The sequence below is a fragment of the Brienomyrus brachyistius genome, chromosome 12, assembly GCF_023856365.1.
Source record: "Brienomyrus brachyistius isolate T26 chromosome 12, BBRACH_0.4, whole genome shotgun sequence".
NCBI classification, from domain to species: domain Eukaryota; kingdom Metazoa; phylum Chordata; class Actinopteri; order Osteoglossiformes; family Mormyridae; genus Brienomyrus; species Brienomyrus brachyistius.
Genome location: NC_064544.1, coordinates 14,661,650 through 14,673,833, shown reverse-complemented (window position 1 = coordinate 14,673,833; position 12,184 = coordinate 14,661,650). Strand labels below are relative to the sequence as shown.

General features: G+C 42.1%; 1 protein-coding gene across 1 annotated transcript in view; it reads right to left on the bottom strand.

Annotated features, from left to right (window-relative positions):
* Nucleotides 1-6,257: 6,257 nt before the first annotated feature.
* Nucleotides 6,258-12,184, bottom strand: part of si:dkey-237h12.3 (teneurin-3) — a 332,826-nt gene continuing 326,899 nt past the window's right edge. The window contains 5 exon segments of the mRNA XM_048971419.1: nt 6,258-6,483; nt 6,486-7,058; nt 7,577-7,707; nt 8,205-9,816; nt 11,421-11,717. Of these exon segments, the coding sequence (XP_048827376.1) occupies nt 6,301-6,483; nt 6,486-7,058; nt 7,577-7,707; nt 8,205-9,816; nt 11,421-11,717 (2,796 nt within the window). The 3' untranslated portion in view covers nt 6,258-6,300.

Below are 12,184 nucleotides of genomic sequence, written 5' to 3'. Positions count from 1 at the left end.
AAGCCCAGGCTCCCAGCAGAAACACAAGTGTGCCTGTCTGTGACTGGGAGACTATATAGAACCAAGGTAATTCTTTTCGAAAGGGTTCTTTCCCTAAACAGTTACCTATGTAGAGTTGTTGCTGTCTTCTTGTGGTGCTGTAGTTCAGCACCTGCTGCAGAAGCTGAAGTCACTCGTTAGGTTAGCTGGAGGTTGGTGCTGATTGACACTGAGGCATGCTGGGAATTACTTTTCATTACACTCATTGTTGCGTTGTTTCTCTGTGACGTGCTTCTTCAGCGCTCTCTAATGCAGGAACATTTTCTTAATTTCTTGGGGTCTCCACTTCATCACTGCTGTCCTCATTTGCAGTGAACTCATTGACTGCTTGACCATCATATTAAACATCTCATAATCACATCTCTCAGGTCTCGTTATCGTCAAAGCAGCATAGCCGGAAGCAGGGCACGTCGGGGTAGGGGGGGGGGGGGGGGACTACTGGGAGCCAAGCATGGAGTCAGCCGTTGTAACTTCTGAAACAGTTATTTCATCATCCAACCATTAATCCATCCATCCATCCATCCATCCATCCATCCATCCATCCATCCATCCATCCATCCATCTTACCCAGTACAAGATTGTTTAATGTAGGTCATTAGGTACCATAACTTGCATTTGAAGATTAATTAATCCATCCATCCATGGCCTATTCCAAGGAACAGGCACCATATTGTGCCATGTAGAGGAACACCCTGGTAGGGATGCCAGTCTATTACAGGTTATATGTGCGTGCACACACACATACACACACAACTGGTGTACCTATCTAAATGGGGACCTTCCATTCATTACTATGGGAAAAACCCTAATCCCAATCAAAACACCCTTAACCCCCACCCATCCCTAACCTTAACCATAAGCAACCAAACAAAGGACATCTTTTGGCAAATTTACTTTTTTGATTGCATTCACAGATTGTTTTAAAATTGCAGTTATCCAATGGCGACCTGAAAAATGTCCCCCTAATTCAAACTATTCATAGAATGACTGTAATTCTACACAGATCAGTATGTGCACCTCCCTTGAAATGAGGCCAAATGTTGTAGTAACTGAGTTTTTGGGCAGATCCAGACAGGGGCCACTGCAAGATGAGCAGCACTGAAGCGGGAGCCGTCCTCAAGCCTGAGGGCTGTAACCCTCTGGGCTGCAGTCATCGTGTCCCTTTTAATTGGGCTGTGAGAGAGGTGAACAGGCACGGGCGTGATTACGGGCGAGTCTGCGCACTGCCACTCACATTTTCTGTGCCCGCTCGCCTTTCAGTCGTCCTGCTTCTCTGACGTGGATCACACCTTGAATACGGCTATTCGGCGGCGCCCCGGTGCACGTTTGCTCTCTGCTTTCCTCTGTGATTGTCAGCGTAATGCTCTGTTCCCTCCGTAACACCCTGCTCTTATGCTTTGAGTACAGCTGGGTGCAACTGGCAGGACCGTGAACCGCTGCTCCAGGGATAAGACTTTTAGCTGCGTGCGGCATACTCTTAACTCATGCATACTACAGGGAAAAAAACCTTGACCTTGCTTTGTCATTCGGGGGGGGGGGGGGGAGTAAAATCACAAACACACATATATATTGTACTGACTTCTTCATTCAAACTCAACGGACCTGAATCACTGAACAACCGGACACTTACCAGCTTGGCTCATCACCGGCCTTAAAGGCTATCCATCGCATGCTTTGTTCCCGAGATGAGTTTGTCCTCACCATTGTTATACCAGACATCTTCACTAGAAAGCTTTACTTACAAAAATCACCGGTAACACTTTACTTGATGGCGAATAATATAGCATTATACTATTATTTATGTATTAACCCACAAACTAAGTCTTAGTTACATACTGATCTCATGTTCATTCATCATTAATGAAATGTAACACATTCTATGCCAAGCAGTTACTATATGTTACTAAATCTGTTAATTCTGTAAACCTTTGTGAACTACTGAAGGAACAAGTAATGAATAACAAGTGAAATACTGATCTCGTGTTTATTCATCATTAATGAACATCTTTTATCTGAAGTAGCAAAAATATTTGTCCATGACTTGCTCATAATTTGTATCTCAGTAGTAACTGAGTTAATACTAAGTATTTGTGCCCCGTCAAATAAATTGTTACCAAAGCATTTAATAAGCATACACATAAAATTTATAAACCCAGAGTATTAGATGACGTGTGACCCAGCAGGTGAGGAAGGTTGCATTTCAAATTCCAAGAAAATGGTGGTACTGCTGGGCCCTTGAGCAAGGCCCTTAAACCTGGTACATCTCATCAGACAAGTGATAGACAGAGTAAATGTAATAATGTGCAATTCACTTACATTGCCATATTGTTAATTGTCAAATTCCAAACTCTATACTATGCCAGCTTCTTAAAAAAAATAAGTAAACAAATTAATAAAAAACAGATCAGCAAAAAAAAAAACACACCTCTGTCAAAACTTTAAATTATTATTTGTTGAGTTACTATGATTTAGGAAACTCCATCAAGAAATTCCAGAAGTTTCTGAAAGCCATCCGGCTCTGTCACACCCATCTGCTGGCCCAATACAGATGCATCTAAGCGAGGACTTGCTACCGCTAAGCATGATCGGGTATAACTGATTATGCAAACTGTTAAAAGAGGTTCCGGACAGCTGGAGGATGACGGGAACTGTTGTAACCAAAGGCTTTTATCATGCAGAAGCGGAAGCATCAATCTGCAGGCAGGCAGGCGGGCGGACAGGCAATGGACCGCTTGCAGACAGCTAAAATGTTCCATTTATCAAATCAAATGAGACCCCAGACACACAGGTTACCCCCTAGAGTTGAGGCAAGAGTTCGATTGGTTCCCATAGTTAGGGACTCAGGTGTTTAGCTGAGTGGAATAATCCTTTTGCACGGTTGTTGTGCAGGTTGTGATGACATTGGTTCAATTCCCAGTCGGCGAAGGACCAATTGCAGTTTTCTGGGTCTAGTTGGACGTCTGCTTCCTCCAAGCAGGTGGGGGGGCTTCTGCCTGCGAATGGCCCAGCGGAGCTAACTGGCAGGCCGTCTCCACCTCTGCTCCTTTGGCTGGAACGCCATGCTGCAGCAGGGACGCAGCACACAGTCCCCCCCCCCCCCCGGAGATGGAGATGAGGCCCCCGACACCCTGCCAAGGCGCAGGCTTCATATCTTCCTGGACTGTTTGTCCTTCTTTGTTTCACAGAAATGGCTTCGTTGCTCCAAACGGAGATCTTTGCTTATCGGAACCACCATCTTAAGAATGTTAGGAGAATGAATATGACGAGACACTACATCAGTATAGTACCTGTGTGTTTTAATATTCATCTTAATATTAAAGAAAAATGAGAAAAAACACAGTTACAAAACCGTCAACAAGAAGCTTTTACTCATTTTTGCTTTATCTCTATAAATTTAAATACACTCCTTGCTTAGGAGCAATGCAAGAGCAATGGAAATATTTTAATGCATTAATTCTTCTTTTTTGTTGCATTCACAAATATTAATGACAATAGAGAACCTGCTTACAAAACCTTTTCAGTATTGATAATTTCATTTCTACGGATTATTACTAATGCAGTATTATCTTGCACTGAATTTCTTTGTTTATTTTAGTTTGCAGTGAAGAAGTAAATGTTCCTTCCTTTGTGCGTAAAAAGATTCTGACGATGCGTCAACGGCACACGATATTAACTCACGGCCAACGTATGGATGCGTAAAGAAACAGCTTTTGCATTTGAGAAATGTGTGTGAGGTGATACAAAGTTACCATCCAGATTAAAGGCAAGAGCATTTTGATCTTTCATATCGAGATTAACGCTGACAAGTCACCAATGAACAAATTCCCAAAGTGAAATAAGGCAAAACCATGTCAATGAAACTGCTAACAGGCCCACGGGCCACTCACAGGGCACCAGAATAAAATACCCTTTCATTATGCCCACAGTGCCACCATTTTCCTTACATATCAAATGCACTCGTGATTATGGTTTTGACTGATAAGAGTTTTTCCAGTTCTATTATTAACCAGGACAGATTAAATCATGGATTAAAAAAAACAACACTGAAATTTTCTTTTGTTATATTGTTAGTTTCACCTATTGTGCTATTTGGAAAGCATATTAAAATCACTTTTTTTGCAGCAGATATCATTATTATATATACAGTCATTTATCCACAACTCTTATTTCAGGCATTCATTTTGTAGCGTACTTTGTACTGCTGGTTTCGTAAATATATACACAGTATTCCTCAAAAACCGTGCCAAGTTCCACACCTGTACATAATTAAATTGTTCTCAGTCAATGATTCAAAGTTTACATTATGTTTTTTCTAAATAACAGCTATCTGAATTATGTGAAATCCCCAACTAGCCGTTCCTTAGGGGGTTTTGATAAATCCTTTTTTATTAGACTGCTTAACACGGACCTTGTTTATCCCTGGGGAATTCCAGATTTGTAAGATGATGAAATGCAGTGGAAAACACTATATTTTGCATCAGATTAATCCATAAAAACATGACGTACTGAAAACTGAGGGATTAAACAATACAGTCATGCACTGCTTAACGACGGGGATACATTCTGAGAAATGCATCATTAGGTGATATTGTCGTCGTGCGAATGATGGAGTGTTCTTACAAACCTTGATGGTTTAGCCTACTACACACACAGGCTACAGTAAACTTTTTATTATAAGTAAAAACAGTACACTAAAATAATGATTAAAAAGTACAGTATAGTAAATACATAAACCAGTAACAGTTACCAAGTACAATAATGTACAGTACATAATATGTGCTATACTTTAATAAGACTGGCAGTGCAGTAGGTGTTTACACCACTACGACGTTACGATGGCTACAACGTCACTAAGCGATAGGAATATTTCAGCTCCATTGCAGTATAATGTCACGGGACCGTCGTCATGTCTGCGGTCTGTCGCTGCGCAAAAGCGTCGCTATCTGCCGCATGACTGTATTCAGAAACGTCACCAAAAGTGGGTGAGAGAAAACGATTCAAACAAAAATGCTGGGACAACAGATTCATTAACAAGGGACAATAACGTCAAGATGCTTACAACAGATGTTTGCTAGGGAAGTTGTTACACTCCATCCGAATCATTGCCCTTAATTAAATAAAGCACCTGTCCCTCGGGTTCAGGCGTAAGAACAACCAGACAGAACTCGTTCTATGCAAAAAGCCAACAAATCTCTAAAATGTCACATCAGAAATTAAGGGTAAATGGAAAATTATGCTTAATGTTGCAGAATTTCTGCAGTGTGCAGGAATTCATGACATGGCCAAATATTGTTGAATCAAACCATTGTTATAATATATAGAATTATATATTAGAATTAATATGTATAATATAAAATGCAAAAATACATAGAAATCCTCCATATTTTAAACATTTTATTTGTAATGTATAAACATTTTACATAAATTACTTCCTCTGAGACTAATATTTGATGAACAGTTAATTGGAATTCATAGAAAAAACCCTTAAAGAACCTATTGTACAGAATTTACAAAAAAAAGCTCGTTTTCCTTGCTTTGTGTGACACTTTGTTACATCTGTTTCAAGAAGTTCAAAGACGTACTGTACTTACCGTGAATTTTCCTACCCAAAGGAAACCATGTACCGAAATAAAACGACACACCGAACATCCGACCATTTCACTGGCAGAAATGTCCATTAAAAGCAGCGCGGAGGGCGGGCTGGGTTCATTGACGACAGTGATTCCCACATTTGCATCATTACTGAGACGCGTGTAATTTTTCTTTTTTATTATTAAGAGCGAAACTACTTTTGAGAAGCAGAAGTCAACCATTCATAATGAAAACGAACATTACAGACTTTGCCTAGAAATCAAACCGATAGGCGTCATACATACGAGTCCAGCAGAATGCAGTGATATGAATATGTAAACACATCTCTTTTTTCCTTTTTTTTTTGTTTTTTAAAGCAGATAACCTTTTACGGTCATTAGTAAAAACGTCTTGATCTTTATTATAAACTACAGCTCTCTCTCTGGCTCGGGAAGAGTCCACAGTCTGGGAGAAGGTGTGGATTACAGACAAACATCTGCATCACAACCTTTACAAGGCTTGAAATAGGAGTTTTCTACATTTACGCTGTAAAAGGTTTGTTCCATGACGCACAGCATTTCTGTCGCCCCCCCCCCCACCCCCCCCACCACCACCCCACCACCACCACCACCACCACCACCCCCCACTGGGAATGGCCAGTTTCTTTGGCAGTTGGTGTTCGATGGTTTGTTACCTCTTCCCGATCTCGCTTTGCCTTAAGAACTGGATATTGTTAGCACTGTCTGCTAACTCTGGGTATTGCTCAATGGAGAGTACATAGTACCCATCATACCCCAAGACTTTGCCACCACTCAATAGTTGCCTCTTCTCCCCCTCTGTCCACAGCCGGGCGCCCTCTTCCCCGTCGCGCACCCACGCTGCTGCTCCCGAGCCCAGGCGGACGCTAGCGCCCTCTGCCGGGCCTGCTCCAGAATGCGGGCCTTTTCCTCGTCCAGCGTCATGCCGTAGCGGACGTGCAGAGCCAGCGCCCCGTACTGCATCTCCACGTCGGCGAACCTGCGAGTCCTGCCGTTCACCACGGTGGTGGACTGGGACACCGTCACGTTGACGCCGTTCTCCAGGGCCTTGTGGCCGCTGGTGAGTCTCAATGTGCCCAGGTCGCTCTCTGGCAGGCCGGTCTTGATGAAGTAGTGAGTGTCCCTGCCCTCGATGGTGAAGTGCAGGTTTTCCAGGTAAAAGGCGTTGTTCAGGATGGCTGCCACTTTGACGCAGTCTTCATTAGCAATGTTGAGCACATTGGTAGTCACTCGCCCCTGACTGATGGCAAGCATGACTCCCTTCCCGATGAGGGACTTAACTGTAGCGAACCACAGCCATGACTTCTCCCGGATGACTCGCCGCCTGCCCAACTGAATGTCTGGCATCTTCTCGAATGACAAAAAGGCCTTTGCTTGCCGTACTACCTCTTGTTGGACACCAGAAATGGACTGAGTGGAAGGAACAACGTGTTACGGACATAAACACACAGAGGCACTTCAGCAAATCACCTATCTTCCATGGCTTTTACCCAGTAGAGCAGCTTGGTCAGTTTACCAGACTATCCTATGCAAACTACCTTCCTTTGAACATTTCAGGGACTAAGTCAATTGTGCTTCACTGTGCGAAACATGCACAGGCTCAGTTACAAATCACCATGCCTGCCTGTTCATTTAAATCAGTGTAATCGCAGTTCAGAATCATGACTGAAAGTGTATAAATGGTGCACCAAAAATCCAAATGTTTCAGAACTTCACCATCACAGAAACTCACATTTTTCGGTTTAAGGTCACTGTTATTTTTGTTGGCAAGTAATGAACTGAACTCAAAAGTGATTTAGATTTCTTTCTTGGAAATTCTGTAATACAACACATTTCACCTATATGTTACAGTTTTAGAATTTGATGACACTGATTAAATGATTTTTAACATTTTATTTAGCTAAAAATTCAAGGGGAAAAACACTTACCGGCAGATCATTCCATATCTGACTTTTCTTCAATTCAAAGGACGGTATCATCATGTCAAATTTGGGGATGGGGTAGCCTGGGATGACATTGTGCAGATGGAACCCGAATGTCACGAGCCAGCTGTTAACATCTATGGTGAGCAGAGAAGAATGAAAAGACATCCATCTGTTTGTGATGTTTCCAAAAAGCACCAGTGGCTTCGAGAAAGTCATTTCGGAAGGAGTGATGTGGTAAATTAATGAAGATCCTTTTTGACATGGGGGGGGAATTGAGGACCCTGAAACTCAAAACTACACTTTCAAAAGTCATTTGTTTATGCTATTAATTGCTTTATCAAATTACCCAGTTAATAATAAACCATCAATAAACAGACATAATTTTTATGAATACCTGTATAAATTAATGTACAACATGGGATATATTACATAAAGATAAGAAATTTTAAATAACGATAATTTAAAACATTAGCAAGAAATTATTAAACTAATACAACCTACCTGCAATAACATACATTTAAATTATATACCTATTTTGTGTATGTGTGTGTGTATATTACATATATATATATATATATATATATAATATATATGTGTGTGAAAAATAGAATGCTTTTTGTTTTGTCTTTACCTGCAACATATTCTTTTACTTCGTGCACTTTGCTAACCGGGTTGTTGCTTCGGAACATGTAGAGGTTAAACGGTGCTGGGTCCTTGCCCACTCTTTTCCACGTGGTAATGTCAGGTACAGTCCAACGTCCAGCCAAGATGTCATAGTCACGCTCACCAAAATGCAACAGCTTTGTCAGTGGGTCATAGAGGCCGCCATGGAAGCCAACCACCAGCTGAAAGTCTGGGTTTGAGTCAAAGTAAATCTCTCCATATGCGGTATACTGGACCTGCTTGATCATCAGCCCGTTGCTGCTGAAGACAGCCAGTGGTGTTCCTGTGTTGTCACAGGCGATGTAGAACTCCTCCCCGCTGCTGATCTCCATGGCAAACAGGTGGCCCTGCAGGTCGTAATAAAGCGAGGTGATCTCCGAGCTGGAGTGGTTGTATACATGAGTGATTCTGGTGGGGTAGTTCAAGTCAGCGTAGAAGAACTGGAGGTGCTGGCCGAGACTCGTTCTGGTGGAAACCCTCCTGCCGAGGCCGTCATAACGGTATTGGATTGTCCAACCGTTGCCTTTGCTGTAGACTCTCACGAGGAGGCCTTTGGAGTTGTACTCGAAGATCTCGGTTCCCCTCTGCCGCAAGAATCCGTCTTCGTCCATGCGATACTGCACGTCTCCCAGCCTTGTGATTCGGTCACGCAGGTCGTACCTGAGTGGGGTGAGGCGTGCGCTGTTGCTCGGGTTCAGCAAGTGGAGGTTCCCGTTTAGGTCGTAGTTGTATCGCCACATAATCTTTTCATTCAAGTAGACTGTCTGAAGCTGGCTGTCAGCATCGTATTCATAACTGTACTTCGTGGTGTTGGCAAATGGCCCGATTTTAATTTCTCTCTTAATGACACGGCCTAAATTGTCATATTGTATAGTTATCCAATACATCAGGGAGCGGAAAATTTCATACTGGATTTCTTTGATTCTGCCATGAACGTCGAAATGCTTAGTGTAGGTCATTACCGCAGTAGAGATGATTTGGTTAATGTCGTAGTAGATGACGCCGAACTTCCCGAACTGCTCGACTTTCCCTGAGATGTCGTCAAACTGATAGAGGTCAATTGGCAGAGGCGTCTCGTTGATGACTCCCTGCATACTGGTCACGCGGAAGCTGTTGTCATACGTATAGTCAAAGCGCGCATTAACCATGCCGTCCTCACTGAAGCGGAAAATCTGCCGGTCGATCAGAGGTCCGATTTGCCGGTACCTAATGGTGCAGATAAAGCCCTCGCTCTGGAGGTTGACTGTCTTCAGGACCCCCGCTGTTTCGTCGTATGTGAAACTGACCCGTGTGCTGTCGTACAGGATCTCCGAGAGCTTAGTCTGCCTCCTGTACTTGTACAGGACCCGCCGCCCGGTCCCCAAGTGTGCCACCTTCAGCAGTTGGCCGTCCTCGCTGTAGTCCACAATGACAGAGGCATTGCTTTCCGGGGGGTTGTAAATGTTCCGGTAATATCCGATGGAGCGGATGGTCTGCATTGTGTGCCGGGCTACACTTGGCATCGTTACAGCCGACAGATGATCCAGTGAATCATAATCAAAAATGTACTGGCGCTGGCTGTGAAGCAAAAGCACCATAGACTGCAAGGAGTGAGAGAGACAGAATAACAGCGTTCATCAGTATTAAAATGCAAATGACAGAAGGCATTAATGTTCCGTTTTAACAATGACATACATGTTTTAATTGAGTTATCCTTGACCCACGAGTCTCTAATGCTGCCCTCCTTTGTGCACTCAAATGCATAATTCTAGAGGGTTTGGCAATTATGAGTTTGGCCCTTAAAGTGCTCTGGTACTTACTATAAGTTAGTCTCTATTTAGAGTTACAATTGCTTAACAAAACAGGTCCTAATCAAGCTTTTTTGACATTATAAAAAGGTCAGATTTTAAACCGAAAAAGCAGGATAGCTTTGTATGCCTCAAAGGGGAACTATTTTATACTTAAAAAAACGACCTCGCTTAAAATTTTTATTGCGCATTTTCAGCTATTTAGCAGGTATCTAAATGGCAAAAAAAATAAAAAATCCAAACCAGAATAACTCCACACTCCACGCATATTCAAATGTTATCACGCGACTTTATCACCGTTTATGCAAAGTTACTTATTTGCAATAAATAAATAAATAAATAAATAAATAAATTTGAAATCGTCGGCCTTGTGAGAAGCAAACCAAAAACACGTGCACGCTGATTCCAAATGTGCTTCCAGTGGGCCTCCGCAGTTCCCAAAAGGATCTGTCACCTTGTCACTCATACTTGGATGGACGAGGCCCTGCTTCCCTAGGCTCTCAGAGTGACATCTGTTTCCACTTTTATATCTTTCTACCTGGTCACGCTACCTGCACTCATGGCAGAAGTTGAGGGGGAAAAAAAAAGAAAATCTTTGCATATTCAATATACTCTCAGAGTCACTCTGGGGTAATTTCCTTAGAGTCCCTCTGTAGAACATTACCTCCAGCCTTAGGTGGAGAAAAAAATCCACCTGTCAAGACCATTGTGTATTTGAAACATGCTGGCATTAGTTGGCTTCAAGTGACATTTGAGTGACACAAAAGATGCTTGCATGCCCTACAAGGAACACCCACCTTTTCCTGTGTATTATGCCTCCTGAATGAAATGGCCAAATGCTCCTAATAATAACAGAGCAGCTAAGGGGTCATTGCTGACCCCAACGTTCCCGTGCCAAATTTTGACCTTGCAACTTTTAAGTGCTTCCTATGCCCACCAGAATAAATAAACAATATCAGCGATCATTCCAAATCACACCTCCTAGCTGCCAGGAATAGCCCTCAGTGAATCTTGTTTCCTACCAAACAAGAGCCCTAACAGTTCTCAGAATGCATTCACACCAATATGTTTGTTTACAAGTGGCCTCCCTGCAATATGGTTGCATTTCAGAACCCAGTGAATGTTTTTTTTTTTGGTCATGTTATTTTTACAGAGGATCTGTTTCTGTTATAGGTGCAAACAGATTTTCTTTTGCCATTTCATAATAATAGGCAATGTTCCATGCAATATTGATTTTTATTTCTTATTTGCACTATAAAAGCAAGACCAAAGTCTATTAACTAAATGTATTACATTCTAAAATTCTGAAACTTCAAAGAGGAAAAGGCACCTATTACACTTAAAAATACAGTCATTTGTATGAGTATTAGGTAAGCCAGACGTGGGAGCCTACTCACTTTCTCCAAATAGGTATAGCTCCAAGTCTTGCCATCGGCAAACACTCTTAAGACAATTCTTCCTTGACTGTCATACTCCACCCTCTCGGAAGTCGGCCCCCTCTGGATGCTGGTGATCTGGCCCGTAGAAGAGTAGGTCAGGTTGACCGACATCAATTTGCTGCTCGGCACCCAGAGCGTGGGGTGGCCAGAGGTGTCGTAAATGATCTTCAAGAGGAATTTACGGTGGTCATCATAAATTTTCTCTGTCCGCAACGTTCGGTCGTAGTCAACTGATAAGAGGTTTCTACCGTTCACCTGAAAAAAAAATTAAAGATGGAGGTCACAGTCCGTCGACTTCTAAGCTGCTTGCTTATAGCGGTATAAACAATTTCCTAATGAGGAAACACCATTTACTGTAATTTATACTGCAACAGTAAATTAATTTGCCCCTTTCTCGGTTTTGGTGGAATAGCTCAGATTAACTCCTATTTAACAAGGTTTATTTAAGAGAAGAGACTGCCTGGCGTTCATCCAAAACCTTTCAAACGAAAGCTCCTGTGAATTTCATGAACCCGTAAAAAAGAAGTGCTAGAAGATCTTATGCGAAGTCTTGTTCAGTTACACAAGAGAGATGTTCAGAGACGAAAGCTGTAAAAAAAAACCATAATAAATAATAAACAGCTTCTGCACAAAAATGAAACATTTTTTTTCATCATTAATCCTTTAGGAATTCCTGTTTGAAGAATTAATATAAAAGTAAGGAAAGTAAGTATGGGACTATG